This window comes from Oncorhynchus gorbuscha, linkage group LG09 (assembly GCF_021184085.1).
Source record: "Oncorhynchus gorbuscha isolate QuinsamMale2020 ecotype Even-year linkage group LG09, OgorEven_v1.0, whole genome shotgun sequence".
Lineage (NCBI taxonomy): Eukaryota > Metazoa > Chordata > Actinopteri > Salmoniformes > Salmonidae > Oncorhynchus > Oncorhynchus gorbuscha.
In genome coordinates, this window is record NC_060181.1 from 70,290,184 (window position 1) to 70,310,838 (window position 20,655).

Consider the following 20,655-nt stretch of genomic DNA (forward strand, 5'->3'; position numbering starts at 1 on the left):
TTTGGGTTCGCATGTCAGTAGACTGTCTCTAATCTTTCTCTCTTGGGTTCCCATGTCAGTAGACTGTCTCTAATCTGTCTCTCCTGGGTTCCCATGTCATTAGACAGTGTCTAATCGGTCTCTCTTGGGTTCCCATGTCAGTAGACTGTCTCTAATCTGTCTCTCTTGGGTTTCCATGTCAGTAGACCATATCTAATCTGTCTTGTTTGGGTCCCATGTCAGTAGACTGTCGATAATCTGTCTTGTTTCGGTTCCCATGTCAGTAGACTGTCTCTAATCTGTCTCTCTTGGGTTCCCATGTCAGTAGACTGTCTCTAATCAGTCTCTCTTGGGTTCTGTTGTCATTGGACTGTCTCTAATCTGTCTAGTTTTGGTTCCCATGTCAGTAGACTGTCTCTAATCTGTCTCGTTTGGGTTTCCATGTCAGTAGACTGTCTATAAACTATCTCTCTTGGGTTCCCATGTCAGTAGACCGTGTCTAATCTGTCTCGTTTGGGGTTCCATGTCAGTAGACTGTCTATAAACTATCTCTCTTGGGTTCCCATGTCAGTAGACTGTCTCTAATCTGTCTCTCTTGGGTTCCTATGTCAGTAGACTGTCTCTAATCTGTCTCATTTTGTTTCCCATGTCAGTAGACTGTCGATAATCTGTCTCGTTTGGGTTTCCATGTCAGTAGACTGTCTCTAATCTGTCTCGTTTGGGTTTCCATATCGTTAGGCCCTATCTAATCTGTCTTGTTTGGGTTCCCATGTCAGTAGACTGTCTCTAATCTGTCTCAATTTGGTTACCATGTCAGTAGACTGTCTCTATTCGGTCTAATTTGCATTCCCATGTCAGTAGACTGTCTCTAATCTGTCTCATTTGGGTTCCCATGTCAGTAGACTGTCTCTAATCTGTCTCTCTTGGGTTCCCATGTCATTAGACATGGTCTAATCTGTCTATACGGTTCCCATGTCATTAGACTGTCTCTAATCCTTCTCTATTCGGTTCCCATGTCATTAGACTGTCTCTAATCCGTCTTTTTTTGGTCCCCATGTCATTAGACTGTCTCTAATCCATCTTTCTTTGGTTCCCTTGTCAATAGATTGAGTCTTATCTATCTCTCTTGGGTTCCCATGTCATTAGACTGTCTCTTATCTGTCTTTCTTTGTTTTCCATGTCATTAGACTGTGTCTAATCTGTGTCTCTTGGGTTCTCATGTCATTAGACATTGTCTGATCTGTCTCTCTTGTCTTCCCATGTCATTAGACTGTGTCTAATACATCTTTCTTGGGTTCCGTTGTCATTAGACTGTCTCTAATCTGTCTCTCTTGGGTTAAATTGTCATTGGACTGTCAATAATCTGTCTCTCTTGGGCTCCCATGTCATTAGACTGTCTCTAATCAGTCTCTCTTGGGTTCTGTTGTCATTAGACTGTGTCTAATCTGTCTCTCTTGGGTTCCCATGTCAGTAGACTTTGTCTAATCCATATCTCTCATAACAATATGTGTAGTAATGCCTAAGAGCAGATAGCTACATAATTTCCACACAGTATTTGCAATAGAAGTTTAAAAAAAACTATATTCAATAGCCTCAACATTATGCACCAACAAATCAAATCAGTTTGGCTTGTCAGACTTAGGTTGCTTTTTGTGTCTATTTTTGAATCGATGGGGACTCAGCAACAAATGTCCTTGAGGTCCTTCACAGCCCCCTCTCTGTAACCCTCTCCCCTAAGGAACTCAGTCAGGAGCACAGATCGGATGGGGATTGATCTGAGTTCACATCCCAGCCCTATAGCCTGTTCTGTCCTGTTCTGTTCTGTCCTGTGCTGTCACGTCCTGCCAGCCTGGGACATAGATATAGAACAGTTGTTTTATCTCTATGGCCTGGGATCTGAACTCACCCTATATCTCCTGGTTCTTGATTGGAGCTGCGCTGCAGAGTCTGGGGCTGAGGCTGGGGGAAGGGCCGGGGGTAGTACAGGTGCGAAGGCGGGAGCCACGATGGGCGGACTGGTCCCTTCCTCGTCGGACGGGGAACCCTGTAGGTGAAACACCTACCGAGGGTGAGTGGCATAACTCTCTCATATACTCTAATGTACTCTATTTTTGATATACTTATACTCTTTCTATCTTATATCTATCTTATATACTACAAAACATACATCTAAAATGAAAGTATATTTACCATCAGTGGTGAGTGGCACATCTCTACTGAGAGTGGGATATAGTATACAGCACAGCAGCTCCCCATCACCAACTGTCCACCAGACCTAATAAAGTAGCTTCCCTCCAACTACATTACATCTACATGAATAATGGACTACTGCCCAACAGAGACTGACTCAGCATTCTGCGGATGGAAAGATTCCCTTTCTGATGAATGAGGTCTTTAAGGCTGAAGCACATTTCTTAACAGATTACAGGGCACCATCCATGATCAATCAATGGTCAATCAAGTCATTCTTTATCAATGGGTTTTATTACTGACATGGCATCTATAGAATGTAACTCGGAGACACTTGCTATGGGTAATGCACAAATTATTGACATTCCCTCTTCCATCAGTGAATTAGTATCTAAGAGAAACATAAGATGTTGGACAAGGTGGTGATATAGTCTAGTCTATGAAATTAAATCCTGCCTTTTGGGTGTTAGACATACTGGTCATAAACCCAGTGTTTCTATCATACTCCCTATGGCTGCATGCCTGCTTGTTTAGAAGAGATATTAGAGAGATTTCCAACCTTATCTAATCTGCCTTGTGGGTCTTAAAGATGCTGATATCTGTTGGACTCCTTCCTCGCCTGCTGTGTTCAGTAAACATAGAGCTCTGCATAAAGCGCCAGGACGAGGGCAAAGGAAATGCAAACCAGTCCTGTTGGTATCCTCTTAATTGGGTCTTTCTTTAGAAATGACTGGCTCCCTTTGATTTCTGTTAACTCCGCTAGACACCATGCAATCCTCGTTTTATACAGTAATTCAAAGAGATATAATAATTTCATATGTCTTTCATGCTTTCATAAACAGGCACTTTCATGCTGGACACAACCATGGTTTTATGACTTTAGCTTCCTCAAGTCATCAGATTCCTGTCACGAATCAACAGTCCCACAACAGTGATCTGATCGAAGCTTCGAAGCTGTGGTCAATGGCCATCCTTGCCTATATCAATTATTTATCTAAACTAACTGAAGAGTGGCCATTTTTATTGTTCCAGTCACAGTTTCCCCTCTCTGTTCTGCCTCCATGTGTAATTTCTCTGTTGAGAAAATCGATAGGAACAAATTAATGGTTTTTCAAGAGGCGGGAAATGTCCTTCCCTCTCGCTGGGCCCCGCCACTCAAGGTTAGTGGGGATTGGAGGTTGAGATGCACTATTGATGGACTTGATCTCACATCAAACCAGCAGGCTTTAGACACGCTCACAGGCCTCTCTCTCTCTCCCTGAGGGGAGCATGGCTGTGCATCCCAATACAGGGCTAAGAGGCATCATTGACGTGCCACTCGTCCGCTCAACACCGATCCACCCAGGCTAAGTCCCAAATGACACCCTATTTCCTTTACATTGCCCTACTTTTGACCAGAGTCCCATGGGCCCTGATCAAAACTAGTGCACTAGAAAGGGAATAGGGTGCCATTTGGGACTCAGACCCAGTCACCGATCACAATGGATTAAGTACACAGGTGTAAATGCCTGATCTCTCACAACCTTATTAGCAACACACTGCTTCACTGAAGTCCCCCATACTAATTAGCTAATGCCAGGCCTCTTGCTAGAGATGTAAGAGCATTGTAAGTGATATGGAGCTGTCTAGAATTAGTGGCAGGTGTATTACTTGGGATGAGCAGTCACAGTTCGATTGAATTTAATTGGAGAATATGATCAAGGACATTAGGCTAATCAAATAAACTACCTGTCCTTTTTGAGGGATTAGATTTCTTGGAAACAAAATGACAAATAATAACGTAACAGAAACAAGACAACTATGGTCTATGCCCCTCAAACTCAACTCTGGACCTTGAAGCCAGTTCCACTGCTTTTTTTTCATTGTTACTCTCTAATCATGAACTGATTTAGTCCTGGGACACCAGGTGGGTGCAATTCATTGTCAGGTAGAACAGAAAACCAGCAGGCTCTGGACCTTGTAGGGTAACAGTTGAATACCCTTGGTCTCTGTGTTGCATTTACCACCAAACTAGACTTGTATACCAAACTTCACAACAATACTTTAGGGACCATGATTTTCTGGGGAATGGAAATGGAACATTAGTATAATTGCTAACCATCACACAAGTGGATGATTGGGAACACAGTATGATTTCACAAAAGCGTAAATGTAAACAATGTCATTGGTCACCTCATGCACTAAAATGCTAAATCATCATGGAAACTACTCAAACTATACAATAAAATACAACCACCAGTAGAGCTCAATCATGTGCAATTGTGTTACAGGGTTTTAGCAGAAGTACTTTAGGTTGGTCTTTATATTACAACACATTTCCTGTTTGGGGCGGCAGCGTAGCCTAGTGGTTAGAGCGTTGGACTAGTAACCGGAAGGTTGCGAGTTCAAACCCCCGAGCTGACAAGGTACAAATCTGTCGTTCTGCCCCTGAACAGGCAGTTAACCCACTGTTCCTAGGCCGTCATTGTAAATGAGAATTTGTTCTTAACTGACTTGCCTAGTAAAATAAAGGTAGAAAAAAAAATGTAAGTCAAACAAAAGATTTTGAATGAGATCATCTTTACTCTCTTCTATAAAATGTCCTTAGATTGTTTAGTTTCACTGAAACAACTGACATTCAGTCGAGTCATTTCATCATGTTTATTTGGTATGAAGAGGATTAGGGAGGTATCATGCGAATACCCTGATCTTGTAGCTAGTTACTAGAAAATCTCGTATTTCACATTGCAGAACAACTAACAACTAACAACTACCCATTACTATTCAGGGCATATCTCTGGTTTTGTTTATGTTTGTCATGTCAGTGCTGCTGTTACAGTATTCAGCTCATCTGTATTCGCCAGGTGGTTCCTCCTGTCACTGTGACGGGTCTAAGAAATGCATCTTCTGAGGGAAAAGTTGGCACAATTCCTTCTCATGTTTAGAACGAATGCTGCATTATCCAGCATAGTTGTAGTAAACACTGTTGGGTATAGGCAACAGTATATGACTGAAAATTTTGTCTGAAAATGTACTTATTCCTGGTCCTTACTTTTTTAAATATGTAGGGTCAACTGACTCACTCACAGCAGAATTAAATGAGCAGCACTATAGTATAGGCCCTGTTTATAAGCCAGTATTAAGCAATGCTAATGGTGTTCATCATTGGTCAGTATAGACTAGGACTGTCCACGCCAACACTAAATCACTCTGGCCTCTTCTCCTGCTCTCACCCGACTGACGCATACCCCTCCTACGCTGTGCTACAGCCTCTTCCACCATGTTTACGTCCCACTCCAACCTGGGTATGGGTTTCATTCAGTATGGTAGACAAGCCTACTTCAAGCATGATACAATAATACTCAAACCATGGCTCAAAGCATCTACAGTTTGCCATTGATGAATTTGCTTGCTTGGGAAATCTCCAAGCCAATTGACACAGTGTGAGGTGCCTGTAGTTATTGTGCAGCACATAGTGCCATTGCGAATCAGCCATATCCGTTAAATAGGACAGACGTCAAATAATGCAGTGAGTTAGTGAGTTCATGTTGCACCGTGACTCTACAAACAGAATAGATTACATGGATTCTACTACCAGCAGAGACCATTGAGGGAAAACAAAATACCAGTTATAGTTGACCCTCTCCATCTAGCATGGCCATGCAAATCTTTACACTTACTATATTATGAGAGGGCAAACATTACAATCATGTTTTGAGTGGAATGGTTGTTGGGGTTGCAACAATTATGCAGTCAACACTGCTGCATTGTTTTGATCACATTCAATTGTTCTCTCTCAGGTCATTACCTAATTAAGCAAAACAAATTATATGCCTGATTATGATGTGTATTGTGGTACAAATGTAATTGCATCCAAATTTTGAAATTAACATTTTACATTTTTACAAACGATTGATCAATAGACCATGCAAATTAGACAATAAACACAATACATCCCTACCTTAAATTCCTCCAGGATCTTGTAAGTTTTCCCCCGGTATTCACAAAAGTTTTTAACCTCCTTGCATTCTGGACAACATCCATTGTGCTCCACTTTTGTGCACTTCGGGTGTATCTTGGGGCACTCTGGCTGGTCGCACACCGGCCCGTCCTCGGTGCAAACGCACGGGCAGTTCGAGTGTCCCGGGAAGAAACGTTCCCCCAGTTTGTAAACGAAGCCACTGTCGTCCACGCAAACTTTCCCCCGGTAGTCGTCGAAAATTATGGTGTCGCTGTTGGCAGTTAACTCCGCCTCGTCCGCGGCGTAATCCTCGGGACTGAAGGAGGCTGGTGACACAGTGGCGTGGAGGGCGAGGAGGACAACGCAGGTCATTGGAAAGAGAGGGCCCATCCTTCGCCGCGGTATTCCTATTGCATTCAAGGAGAGGGTCGAAGTTGTATTTACTTTACCCTTAACTTTCCATTCACTGTCTGTTCTTGCATGAAGCAAGACAAGGCTGTTTGGGACAGGTGCCAAATAAACATCCTGATGATATCATACAAATGGTGTGGGATATTTTCAATTAGACTTATTCACAACCACGGACACAATCACAGTAAAGGTTTACAAGTCGTTTTTGTGTGTGTGCGTGAGAGACTGACATACAGACAGAGAGAGAGCGAGAGAGAGAAATAAAAAAATTAAGAGGGACAATATGTGTATTAGAATAAATAAAACCAATAAACAGCAATTAGTAGAAAAAATGTCTTAGGCTAATGTTGGATTCTCAAAAAGGAGGTCGCCAATTGCATCGGTAGCGGAAACCTACCAGGTAAAGTATTGGTACAGGCTCGTAGGCTACATTGCAAACACCTGTGTTTTCTTATAGACTAAAGGCTATGGCACCTTGAAGCCAGTGCATTTCAGAGTGAAAATATAACCTAACCTTATAGGTCTCATGTGCTTTGCTTTTATAAAAATAAAAACAGATTTGGATCTTCAATGTGAATTACATGACCAACAGGTTTCTCCATGTTAATCATTTGAACACCCTTGTCAGTGGGGATTTGACCCCCCCCCCATGCTTAGTGTTGATTTTACTTGTTTTTATTTGACTTCAACAGCCTTTACCAAAAGAATGACATATTTCCCCAGCCAGTGCTTAATGCGCAATAGGCTTTAGTCCAAACGCTTCGCCCCTCGCGATGGTAGATAGAAGAACGGAATTCTATATTTGCCTCGAGACTAAACTGAGCTCTGTTCATTATATTCCTTCCTGCCAAGGGAGAGACTCGCTGAATCTTAATTGACAGAAAAATGTATTGACAATATTGTTGTCCTCAAATACCAATCTAAAGTAGGCCTATTTCCTATCATTACATTTATGATATAAACTGCAGAATGTCAGTATTTTAAGTAAGAGAAAGCTCCAACAGAAATAAGATGTGTTGACAATGGAAAACGGAGACGAGGTTTTACAATGGATTTGACAATAAATGGGAAGGTGGATAAACTGGCCATTACAGACTGACTCACCGCGTTGAAATGCCTGGTTCCACTGGTAGGAGTCCGGATCAACAGAGATCCAAACCGGTAGAACGGATTAAACACAGGACACAACAACTTCCAGATGAACAATTCGATAAAACCACCAGGCTCCAGATAAAAAGATAATCCCCCTTCAGTTGCTATTGTTGTGCGTAAAAGCAGTTAGATACTAGACCATTGTCGGTACCGATGCCTTTGGAGCAGCGCGAGCGATGTGATATGCACACACAAATCGGTCTGATACATGATTATCCCTTATTTCCCAGAGATTAAGATAACAACACTATAATAGGCAGTTCACGTGTGAAAAACAAGACTCGAAAAATTATAATTCCCTCTATTGTTGTCAATAGGCTGATCCTAGACGTCCACGGCAGTGAGGTTCATTTCAATCAACTTCCAATTGCTGCAGATCAAAATCACCATTCGGTCTTGTTGCATACATCCAGCAGCGCGTGCATGGCAATGGGAAAGATAATAGACCAGAGATCGGGAAGATACAACTTTAAGAGGAGAACAAATATCTAAAAGATACGACATTTACACCTAACATCTCCTTTCGCGAGGGAAAGTTAAATGTTAGCCAAAATATACGTTTTATCTTCGACACTTTTCCGTGCGCACTCACCGGGAAGAAGTTGAGAACATAGTAACAATCACAGCTTGATGCTCGTTAGTTGAATAAGTTGAGGCGAAAAAGCACAGACTCAAGTCCTCCGCCTATACGGCCAATGTTGTTTAGAGGAGCATGCAGGAACAGCGGCGCTTCTCATGACCCTTGTGAGCAAGACGACGCACTCTACTTCAGGACCACGGACAGCAGCAGAGCGGAACAGCGGCAGACAGCGGTGTCTTCAGCACTGTCGCTGTTCAGTCGAGGGTCCCACTGAGCACGCAGAGATTCGAGAGTTTTCCCATCTTGCGTTGCTCCCCAGACCAGGAAGGAAAAGGCAAAATGAGAACTCATCAGGGAACTTGAAGTGGCATTTTATTCTACCGATATGCTCCCAATAAAACCGAATCAAACGAAATAGCTGGATGGGGTTTGCACTCTCAAATATCACATGGAGCGGATTTCATTAAAACCAGAGAGCACAGTTTCTCCATGTGCAGAGGTTATTTCTGCTACTGTAGCCTGTGATCTCTATGTCAGCTGGGTGATCACACACACATTGCCATTCTTACAGCAAATAACCGAAATATAGACTTCACAATTGTATAACTTGTAGAGAACGGAAGTTGCATAATGTGACATTCTGTTTCTTTCAGAATAGACTACACAGTAATTTCACAGTATTTAAGATCTGCACAATTCCACATAATATCTGCTCTCGGTATGATTGCCCGTAGGGGCCACTGCCAGTCTGCATTCAAAGTCAAAATAAAGATGATTGAGGCAGAACCAAAGATAATACATTATAGATATTCTGGAATTGAATTAAACAGATGCGATCCATCCAAAGAACCCCACTGACCTGCATTTGACTAACGGAGCAGAGTATGCTGTAGCCTACCGGGGCTTGGCTATTATTAGACATGCGATGGGGAACGAGATAGTTAAGGCTGTGGGTCTTGCATGCATCTTGTGCATATGTCGCGGTGTAACGCCAATTCACCTTATGCTGTCTGAGTCTGACATTGAAAGCGCTGAAATCGTTTAACGTTTTAGACCCTGTTGAGTCGTAGAGTATTCAACACATTTTAAAACGAAACCATGAAGTTAAGATGTATTCTCGAACACCTTAGGTTATATCATCAATATAACCTAGCTGATGTCATGATCAATTTGACCAATGTAGCTAGGTTACCTGATCCCACTTCATCCAGGTCCCTGCAGAAACCCATTTAAAAGCCAGTTACCACAATGCTTCTCTTAAGACTTGTGTTCCAGAAATAACTTTGAGACTATTTAATAGCCCAATTTTCTGCATGAGTAGAAAGTCCATAGCTTTTGAAATATAAATATGCCAGTTAAAACAAAAACAAAGAGTCATTCATTGACCAGATCAATAGTACAGTAGAACCAACCACATGTAACCCAATTGAATGGACAATACATTATAACCAGAATACATGTTTTTAAACATCAATACAGTATGATGTGCATCCCAAATCGCACCCTATTATCCATATAGTACACTACTTTTGACCAGGGCCCATACGGAATAGGGTGCCATACTGGACACGACCATGAAAAACCTTGTCGGTCTAACAATAATAGACATGTCTGCACCATACAAGATTCTGATATTAATATTAGATATCAGGGATTCGAGGTTTTGAACACCTAAAGAGGTGCTGCATGGTTTCAAGTGGTGGGGAGAGAAAAAAGAGAGAATAGAAAATACACAGCTCAGCTCTCTAGGACATTGCTTGTACAGTACAGCGGTATGGCCCTTGTCATTAAGGGATATCCTGTACATTAACTAGAGTTCTCTTCTCAGGCTGTCCCTGGGGCTCTCATGCTAACATGTTTTAAAATGTCAAGGGCGGATTAGTCTTTGAGCTAAAAAAAACTCATAATACCTCACTGGACAAAGCAGCCATGCAGAGGCATATAGTGTGCTGTATTGTAGGATGTTGTGTGTGTGTGTGTACGTGTGTACATGTGTGTACGTGAGTATGTGCATCTGTGTGTGTGTGCGTGTGAGTGCTTGCCTGCATGTGTGTATACTGTCTCTGTGAGTGTCTAGCATTGCTTATGTCCTCTCTGTCAGTGTCAGTTCTATGCTCCTTTAAATGGAGTATAAACGACAACACAGGCTCTCCCAACCCCTATCAGGGCTCATCTGGATCAGTCGTGACAGAGCCCTGGGTTGATGTCATATCCCTGCTCTTCTGTAATTCAGGCATGTTTTCTCACTTTTTTAATAGCAACGTGTTAGCTCCCTCCCTGTTAGCTCCCCAAAGCAATGTACACTCTAATTGGCTCCTGACCCACCCCCTCACCCGTCACACACACAAATATGCACACACACGTACTGTATGCAGGCACAAACTCACACACGCACACACAGGCATGCATGCAAACGCACACACACACTTTGAAGGATTTCACTATAGGGCTGGATAGAAATATGGGTCACCCTTCTCATTTCAGGAACAGCATCGGCACAGCATGTTCTTTAAGCCAATCAGCCTCAGACACACGCACACACAAGTATACACACACTCCAAGTTGAGGCACTGTCACTGCTGCTAAAATGCTAGATGGGTAATTTCTCTAGGTGGCAGATAAGTGAGATGCGGATGCAGACACGGCTTGCAATCACAACATGGTAAGTAGTAGGTGCTTAGTTAAGTGTGCTTTCAACGTCTTCGCGCATGATGTGACACATCTATATGGCACAAATTAAAGTGTCAGCTGAAATGTTAACAAGTAAGTACAAGGTTGCACTTGCACTGATGAAAATAAAACGTTTTTCTTCTGAATGTACAGTATAAATTGTGCATTTGTTCACCTTTTCTGTAGATGTACAGTACATTGATGCCTTGGCAAGATGGCGCCTTGTCATGGTGAACCAGTGCTGACCCTGTCTCTCATAGAAGCTCTGTTTATACCTGGTTCTAACATGTCTGCTTTGTCCTGATTTTGGCCACATTTTTAGACAGGTGTAAGGCGACTAAAAGACACATTGTGATCCGATTGTGAGCAGATCTTATAAGTGTAAACAGACAAGATCAGGACGAAGGACGCATTTTAGCGGCATGTAAAAACAGGGTTTAAAAGACATTGATATCAGTCATTGATAACTGGCAATATATTTATATATATTTTTTGTTATGTATATTGACATTATCCCTCATCTTTTAATATTATTCTACACCCTCAAAGCCGATGGTCCCGGACACAGTTTACTAAGCCGAGTCCTGGGTAAAAAAGCATGCTCAATGGATAATCTCTGCTGAAATTGCTTTTGAGCCAGCAAACAGGAAATGTTCCCAGAACATTAGCTAAGATTCCCATTACGTTCAAGTTAGGGTTTTCCCAAAAGTTCTCATTAGGATTCCAGGTAATATATGCCATTTAGCAGAGGCTTTTATCGAAAGTGACTTACTGTCATGCGTGCATAAATGTTTTCATATGAGTGGTCCCGGGAATCAAACCCACACTCCTGCCTTTCAAAGCGCCACGCTCTACCAACTGAGCCAGAATTGTTCTCATAACACAAAAACTGTCCAGTGTGCTGATGATTATACAATGTTTGTAGAAAACATTTGCCTGATGTTGCAAAAACGTTCTCAGAAAACATTTAGTCTGTTCTTTAAAGGTTCCCAGAATGTTTCTTTAGGTTGTGGGAACAGTCTTTTGTGAACATTGTGTGGAGATCACAAAATATATGTTCCCAAAACAAGGCAAGTCAGTTAAGAACACATTGTTATTTACAAAGATGGCCTACACCAGCCAAACCGGGACAATGCTGGGCCAATTGTGCACTGCCCTATGGGACTCCTAATACCAGCCAGTTGTGATACAGCCTGGACTTGAACCAGGGTGTCTGTAGTGATGCTTCTAGCACTGAGATGCACTGCCTTAGACCGCTGAGCCACATAGAATATTGTAGTAAATGAAAAAGTGTTATTCAAATAAAAATATATTTTATATTTTATTTTTATATTTCTTTTTTCTTTTATATTTCTTCAAAGTAGCCACCCTTTGCCTTAATGACAGCTTTGCACACTCTTGGTGTTCTCTCAAACAACTTCAAGAGGTAGTCACCTGGAATGCTTTTCCAACAGTCTTGAAGGAGTTCCCACATATGCTGTTGACTCCTTTTCCTTCACTCTGACGTCCAACTCATCCTAAACCATCTCAATTGGGTTGAAGTCGGGTGATTGTGGAGGCCAGGTCATCTGATGCAGCACTCCATCACTCTCCTTCTTGGTCAAATAGCCCTTACACAGCCTGGAGGTGTGTTTTTGGTCATTGTCCTGTTGAAAAACAAATTACAGTCCCACTAAGCGCAAATCAGATGGGATGGCATATTGCTGCAGAATGCTGTGGTAGCCATGCTGGTTAGTGTGCCTTGAATTCTAAATAAATCACTGACAGTTTCACCGGCAAAGCAAACCCCACACCATCATACTTCCTCCTCCATACTTCACGATGGGAACCACACATGCAGAGATCATCCGTTCACCTACTCCGCATCTCACATAGACATGGCAGTTGGAACCAAAAATCTCAAATTTGGACTCATCAGACCAAAGGACAGATTTCCACTGGTCTAATGTCCATAGCGTGTGTTTCTTGGCAATTCGACCATGAAGCCCTGATTCCCATAGTCTCCTCTGAACAGTTGATGTTGAGATGTGTCTGTTACCTGAACTCTGTGATCAGATGTGCAGTTAACTCGAATGAACTTGTCCTCTGCAGCAGAGGTAACTCTGGGTCTTCCTTTTCTGTTTGATGGTTTTTGCAACTGCACTTAAAGAAACTTTCAAAGTTCTTGAAATGCTCCATATTGACTGACCTTCATGTCTTAAATTAATGATGGACTGTCATTTCTCTTTGCTTATTTGAGCTGTTCTTGCCATAATGTAGGCTTAGTCTTTTACCAAATAGGGCAATCTTCTGTATACTACCCCTAACTTGTCACAACACAACTTATTGGCTCAAACTCATTAGGAAGGAAAGAAATTCCACAAAACTTATGGCACACCTGTTAATTGAAATGCATTCCAGGTGACTACCTCATGAAGCTGGCTGAGAGAATGCCAAACGTGTGCACAGCTCTAATCAAGGCAAAGGGTGGCTACTTTGAAGAATCTCAAATATGAAAAACATTATTTGAAACACTGGATATCCGGCATAAAAGTAAAAGTTGATTAATTATGAAATTGAGAAAAATATTCAAAACATTCCACCCATGAGGCCGCTAGATAATTTGAATGCAGGAAAGGGCTACCTTGGTCCTTCTTTGCATCACTTGACCATAATTATGACTAGACAATAATCAAGATAAGATAGAACTAGAGATGGCAGGACCTTTTATGGAATGTGGTGTCAAAGATTATTATTATTATTATTATTAAAAGAAGCAAAGCATGTTACGCGGAGTGAAACGGGGGAATCCAAGAGCGGACTCAGAAGAGGAATCCGGGATGAATTATCCAAAATGTTTATTGTACACAGAGAAATATCGAGTGCAAAACCACGGTTGCTCAGATGAGTTACAGTAGTGTAGATTGAGGTTGGAGTTGGCTGAGATGAACAGGGAAACAGGTCCCGAGGAGAAAGTAGTGGTGGTGAGTGATATCCAGGGCAAGGTGGTGAGATGTGGAACAGGAGACAGGAGCCAGAGATAGAGCGGTGACTGCAAGAGAGGACAAACGGTGTAAGGCAGGGAAACAAGCACAGCGGAGCAACTGGATCTAGAGAACTAACAAAAGGCTAGGATAATGACTGACTGAACAGAGATTATGATCTGGCAGAGTGGTAGTGGCAGGAATGAGTATTTGTAGAGATCTTAATTTATGGGACGAGTTGCAGCTTGTAGGGATCTGCTCTGACTCCAGCACACCTGTCTCGTACCACACAATCATAAAGAGAGGTAGAGGGAGAGAGAGAGAGTACAGGGAGATAACTGCAGGTCAAGAGGACACTGGATGACCACCAGAGGGCATATCAGGAGCAGATGTGACAGTACCCCCTCCCTCTACGGACGCCACCTGGCACACAACCCGGTTTGTCTGGTTGTGAGGTATAAAAATCCTGTATGAGGGAGGGATCCAGAATGTGACGACGGGGCACCCAGCAGCGCTCCTCAGGCCTGTATCCCTTTGAGTCCACCAGATACTGCCAACCGCGGCCCCGACGGGTGATGATGTAGGAAGGCGATTGTCCGGTTCATGCCATGGTGACAGGTGAGGTGAGTAGAATGGGCCCATTGAAGAACATAAGAACGAACTGAATCTGGCACAAACAAAGCCTTACAAGGACCGTTTCTAAGATCAGGTGGTTCAGCTGAGCGTGATGAACACAGGACTCCACCTCCCAGGAGACAGCAGCAACGATGCAGGAGGATGGCATAATGGTCTCAGGCTTTGCTACTTGTGTTGTCTACGGTGAACTGACGAGAGAGGGCATCAGGCTTGGTATTCTTAGATCCGGGGTGATAGCTGAGCGTGAAGTTGAATCTTCCAAAAAACAATGCCCCCCTGGCCTGCCGAGAGTTGAGACATTTGGCGTTCTGGATGTAGGCTAGATTTTTGTGATCCTGCCACACAACAAAGGGAAGGACTGAACCCTCTAACCAGTGACGCCACTCCTCAAGAGCCAGCTTAACAGCCAAGCATTCCCAGTTGCCTGCGTCAATTTCTCTCTGCAGGTGAGAGTTTGCGGGACAAGAAGGCACAAGGATGGAGCTTCTGTTCTGAGGGAGAATGTTGAGCCGGACTGCACCTACCCCGGTGTCGGAAGCGTCCACCTCGAGAACGAACTGGAGTGGTGGGTCTGGCTGGGTAAGGATAAGAGCAGAAGTGAAGCGGTGCTTGAGTTCCTGGAACGCTGCATCTGCTTCAGAGGAGGTGAGAGGAGCTGCCAAACGACTGTAGTCATAGATTAATTGTCTATAGAAATTGGCAAACCCCAGGTAACTGCTTCAGATTTGCGTGCACAGGCCACTCTGTGACTGCCCTAACCTTGGCAGGGTCCATTCTTAGCTATCCTCGAGCAATAATGTAACCCAAGAAGGACACAGAGGAGACATGAAACTCACATTCTCAGCCTTGACAAATAGCTTATTCTCCAATAGCCTTTTGGAGAACTTGGTAGACGTGTTGCTTGTGAGCCTCAAGGTCCTTCGAAAAAATAAGAAAGTCATCCACATAAACAAAAACAAAACACCCAGTGACATCCCTCAGGACATCATTAACCAGGCTCTGACAAACAGCCGGGGCGTTAGTGAGGCCAAAAGGCATAACAAGGTACTCGAAATGTACAAGTGGTGTTTTGAACGCCGTTTTCCACTCGTCCTAATCTCTGATGCGGACAAGGTGGTAAGCATAGCGGAGGTCCAGTTTAGTGAAAACTGTGGCACCATGGAGGGGGGCTAAAGCAGAACTGATAAGTGGCAAGGGATACTTGTTCCTGACAGTGACACTATTCAACCCACAGAAGTCTATGCATGGCCTCAGTCACCTCTCCTTCTTCTTGACAAAGAAAACTCCAGTTCCCACCGGAGACGAAGAAAGCCTGATATCTCCAACAGCCAGGGAGTCCTGGATGTATTCTTCTATGGCTTCTTGCTCGTGGTGAGAGAGGTTATACAACCTGTTACTAGGGAGAGGAGCTCCAGGCTGAAGCTCGATAGAACAGTCGTATGGCCGATGAGGTGGCAGAGATGGGGTGTAGTGCTTACTGAATACAGGAGCTAGACCGTGATATTCTGGAGGAACAGAAGATAGGTCTGGGGGTTCTGTAATGGACTGGGGTGCAGAAAAGGCAGGAGGCAGGGAAGGGCAGAATGTAGACAATCAGAATGACAAGATGTACTCCAAGTAGTGACCCTTCCGGTAGACCAGTCAATCTGTGGGTTGTGTAGCTTTAACCATGGATGGCCCAGAACCAGAGGTGAGTGGGAACAGTCGATTATGTGGAAACGGATCTTTTCCTGGTGATTACCAGAGAGACACAGGATGACAGGAACAGTTCTCTCCAAAACACGGAAGATTAGCTTTCCATTGAGAGTGTTGGCATCCAGAGGTGAATCGAGCAAAACAGTGTCCAGGTCCAACTGCGTAACAACCCCTCGGTCCAGAAAACTTTGTCCTCTGGGTTTCGCCTGCCATATCAGTTCTGTTATACTCACAGACATTATTTGAACAGTTTTAGAAACTTTAGAGGGGTTCTCTATCCAAATCTACCAATTATATGCATATCCTAGCTTCTGGGCCTGAGTAACAGGTAGTTTACTTTGGGCACGCTTTTCATCCGGACGTCAAAATATTGACCCCTAGCCCGAAGAGGTTAAACAAAAACCTCTGAATTCCATTAGATAGAGAGCTCTGAATCCACAATATGGGAGAGGTTGAAAAGACACTGCACATACACTACCGTTCAAAAGTTTGGGGTCACTTAGAGATGTATACAAAACACTGGGATGTACCCAAACAAAAGAACGACAGGTACTCTAGTCAGATGACACTAAAATTGATATTTTGGCCATCAAGGAAAACACTATGTCTGTCTCAAACCCAACACCTCTCATCACCCCGAGAATACCATCCCCACAGTGAAGCATGGTGGTGGCAGCATCATGTTGTGGGGATGTTTTTCATCGGTAGGGACTTTGAAACTGGTCCGAATTGAAGGAATGATGGATGGCGCTTAATACAGGGAAACTCTTGAGGGAAACCTGTTTCAGGCTTCCAGAGATTTGAGACTGGGACTGAGGTTCACCTTCCAACAGGACAATGACCCTAAGCATACTGCTAAAGCAACACTTGAGTGGTTTAGGGGGAAACATTTAAATGTCTTGGAATGGTCTAGTCAAAGTCCAGACATCAATCCAATTGAGAATCTGTGGTATGACTTAAAGATTGCTTCACACCAGTGGAACCCATCCAACTTGAAGGAGATGGAGCAGTTTTGCCTTGAAGAATGGGTAAAAATCCCAGTGGATAGATGATGCAAGCCTATAGAGACAAGTCTCCAAAAGACTTGCAGCTGTAATTGTTGCAAAAGGTGGCTCTACAAAGTATTCACTTTTGTGTGGAGGGGGGGGGGGGTGAATAGTTATGTACGCTCAAGTTTGTTTTTTTGTCTTATTTCTTGTTTGTTTCACAGTAAAAAAAAGCATAATGTATAGATTATTTTGACTATAACAAATACTCAGACTACTGTGTGTCAAAGTTTAACAAGGACTCTCTCCTCCTCACCAGTGTCATGATCAAAGATATGATCAAGAGCCTCACATACAGTATATCATTTGGTCATTGTGCTGCCACAGAATTTATTGTTAGCAAGGCCTCAAAAAATACCAAATATACCAAAGCTGCGAGAAAAGTTCTATACATTTCTGAAACAATGTTGCGATTGTTTGTGAGAATACCAACAGCTGTGGTTCCCATGGGGGAAAGATTATATTGGGGAAAGGTTCCCGTGGGGGATGCCATGGAAGCCAAGAAGGGGAGTGAGGTGTGTGTGTGTGCTCAAACACATGCATGTGGGGGTCTGGGAGAGGAAATGTGTCCATCTGATGAATGGGCATGTTCCTGAACTCAATTTGATACACTAATTGTAGTCTCACCCATTCATTTCTAATGACCGGTCATTTTTGACCGGGAACACCACAGGTGTGCAAAAGTTAAATAAATAAATAGTGTGTTCAGATACTATGGATGGACAAAGTCATGGAACCTTATGACAATCAGATTTAAGCAAAAAACAAGGACATATCTAAGTGACCCCAAACTTTTGAATGGTAGTGTGCGTTTTCTCAACAGCAGGCTATGCTCAATAATATCAAAGGCTGCACTGAAATCTAGCAGTACACCTGCTGCGGGATTGAAGCTACGAACCTGTAGGCTTGGCTCTCTCATCCCTTCCAGGCTTTTGGGAGGGAGGGTGGACAATGAGCCTGTCATAATGGATGTAAGCAATGTCCACATGCACTTTGGAAGCTTTCATGGCTGGGATAAGTTATTTCCTCCTCTGGCACACAGCTTCAAGATAGTCCTCGTTGAGGAAGATGTACGTTTCTCTCAAGTTCTTGACTCTTTCCAGAACAGCTACAGTTGAAGTCGGAAGTTTACAAACACTGAGGTTGGAGTCATTAAAACTAATTTTTCAACCACAAACTAGTTTTGTCAAGTCAGTTAGGACATCTACTTTGTGCATGACACAAGTAATTTTTCCAACAATAGTTTACAAAAATAGTTTATTTCAATTTTAATTCACTTTATCACAATTCCAGTCGGTCAGAAGTTTACATACACTAAGTTGACTGTGCCTTTAAACAGCTTGGAAAATTACAGAAAATTATGTCATGGCTTTAGAAGCGTCTGATAGGCTAATTGACATAATTTGAGTCAATTGGAGGTGTACCTGTGGATGTATTTCAAGGCCTAACTTCAAACTCAGTGCAACTTTGCTTGACATCATGGGAAAATCAAAAGAAATCAGCCAGAAAATCAGAAAAAAATTGTAGATCTCCACAAGTGTGGTTCATCCTTGAGCAATTTCCAAACGCCTGAAGGAACCACATTCAACAATAGTATGCAAGTATAAACCCCATGGGACCACGCAGCCGTCATACCACTCAGGAAGGAGACGCGCTCTGTCTCCTACAGATGAACGTACCTCAGTGTGAAAAGTACAAATCAATCCCAGAACAACAGTAAAGGACCTTGTGAAGATGCTGGAGGAAGTACAAAAGTATCTATATCGACAGTAAAACGAGTGAGGGGGAGACTTGCAAGCTGAAGAACACAATCTCAAACGTGAAGCACGGAGGTGGCAGCATCATGTTGTGGGGGTGCTTTGCTGCAAGAGGGACTGGTGCACAAAATAGATGGCATCATGAGGTAGGAACTTTATGTGGATATATTGAAGCAACATCTCGAGGCATCAGTCAGGAAGTTAAAGCTTGGTTGCAAATGGGTCTTCCAAGTGGACAATGACCCCAATCATACTTCCAAAGATGTGGCAAAATGGCTTAAGGACAACAAACTCAAGGTATTGGAGTGGCCATCAAAAAGCCCTGACTTCAATCCCATAATTTTTGGGCAGAACTGAAAAAGCATGTGCGAGCAAGGAGGCCAACAAACCTGACTCAGTTACACCAGCTCTGTCAGGAGGGATGGGCCAAAATTCACCTAACCTATTGTGGGAAGCTTGTGGAATGCTACCCAAACCGTTTGACCGAAGATTAACAATTTAAAGGCAATGCTACCAAATACTAATTGAGTGTATGTAAACATCTGACCCACTGGGAATGTGATGAAAGAAATAAAAGCTGAAATGAATCATTCTCTCTACTATTATTCTGACATTTCACCTTCTTAACGTAAAGTGGTGATCCTAACTGACCCAAGACAGTGAATTGTTACTAGGATTAAATGTGAGGAATTGTGAAACAGAGTTTATGGTAGGGTAGCCTAGTGGTTAGAGTGTTGGACTAGTAACCGGAAGGTTGCAAGTTCAAATCCCTGAGCTGACAAGTTACAAATCTGTCATTCTGCACCTGAACAGGCAGTTAACCCACTGTTCCTAGGATGTCATTGAAAATAAGAATTTGTTCTTAACTGACTTGTGTAGTTAAATAAAGTTTAAAACATGTATTTGGCTAAAGTGTATGTAAACTTCTGACTTCAACTGAACCTTGTCTTTGAAACTCAGGAACTTGACCACTATCGTCCTGTGCAGATGTTGGGTTTTCCAGTCCTGTGGGCACGCTCCACCTCAATCTTCCCGTGGTCCATCTTGAGTATCTCTGTGATCATTTCCCTCACTTTGACTCCGTCCAGGTCTTGTGGAGATTCTGAAATTCCGTCCGTATTAACGTTGCTCCACCTTGATCGTCCCTTGACATAATCGGATTTCTCTGTCATTGTTATCATGGATTAACATACAGAACTGATGTCATCTCTCAATGACCCTGGGAGAACTGCAAACTCTTCAATTCCTGAACCTCTTTGGTAAGGTTGTCCATTCTTTTATTAGGTAACTCCACTGGTATTTGGACACAACACTTGAAGCAATTTCCTTGTCGTTGTAACAACTGCTTGTATAACTATTTTATTTGTTTAAAAGATCCTTCACCTGTGATAGACACCACTGTCCTCAACGGTACTCCCACCAGCTTTGGTCTTTGTCATGGTAGCAACGTAGGCTATGCTGTTACTCCTCACAGTTCCAGACGGGGCAGGTAGCAGGGAAGATACAAACAGCAAGGATCCAGACAGCCACAAGCCTGGGCCAATTTGCGGTCCCAGCCACAGGAGCTAACCGTGTCACGGGTGTGTTCAATCCCTCAAGGATACCATGCTAGCTTGATAGCTAGCTAGCAGCTCAT

The 20,655-nt window shown here is 43.0% G+C and overlaps 1 protein-coding gene across 2 annotated transcripts in view; it reads right to left on the bottom strand.

Annotated features, from left to right (window-relative positions):
* vwc2l (von Willebrand factor C domain containing 2 like) overlaps positions 1-8,665 on the bottom strand; it is a 28,027-nt gene extending 19,362 nt beyond the window's left edge. Inside the window, exons 1-3 of one of the 2 annotated variants that reach the window (XM_046361090.1) lie at positions 7,625-8,665; positions 6,110-6,516; positions 1,886-2,023 (exon numbers count right to left, since the gene is read on the bottom strand). In XM_046361090.1, coding sequence (XP_046217046.1) covers positions 1,886-2,023; positions 6,110-6,499 — 528 coding nt within the window. In that variant the 5' untranslated portion in view covers positions 6,500-6,516; positions 7,625-8,665. The remainder of the gene's footprint in view (positions 1-1,885; positions 2,024-6,109; positions 6,517-7,624) is intronic. The other variant, XM_046361091.1, reaches the window with a different exon arrangement.
* Between the last annotated feature and the right edge of the window lie 11,990 nt (positions 8,666-20,655).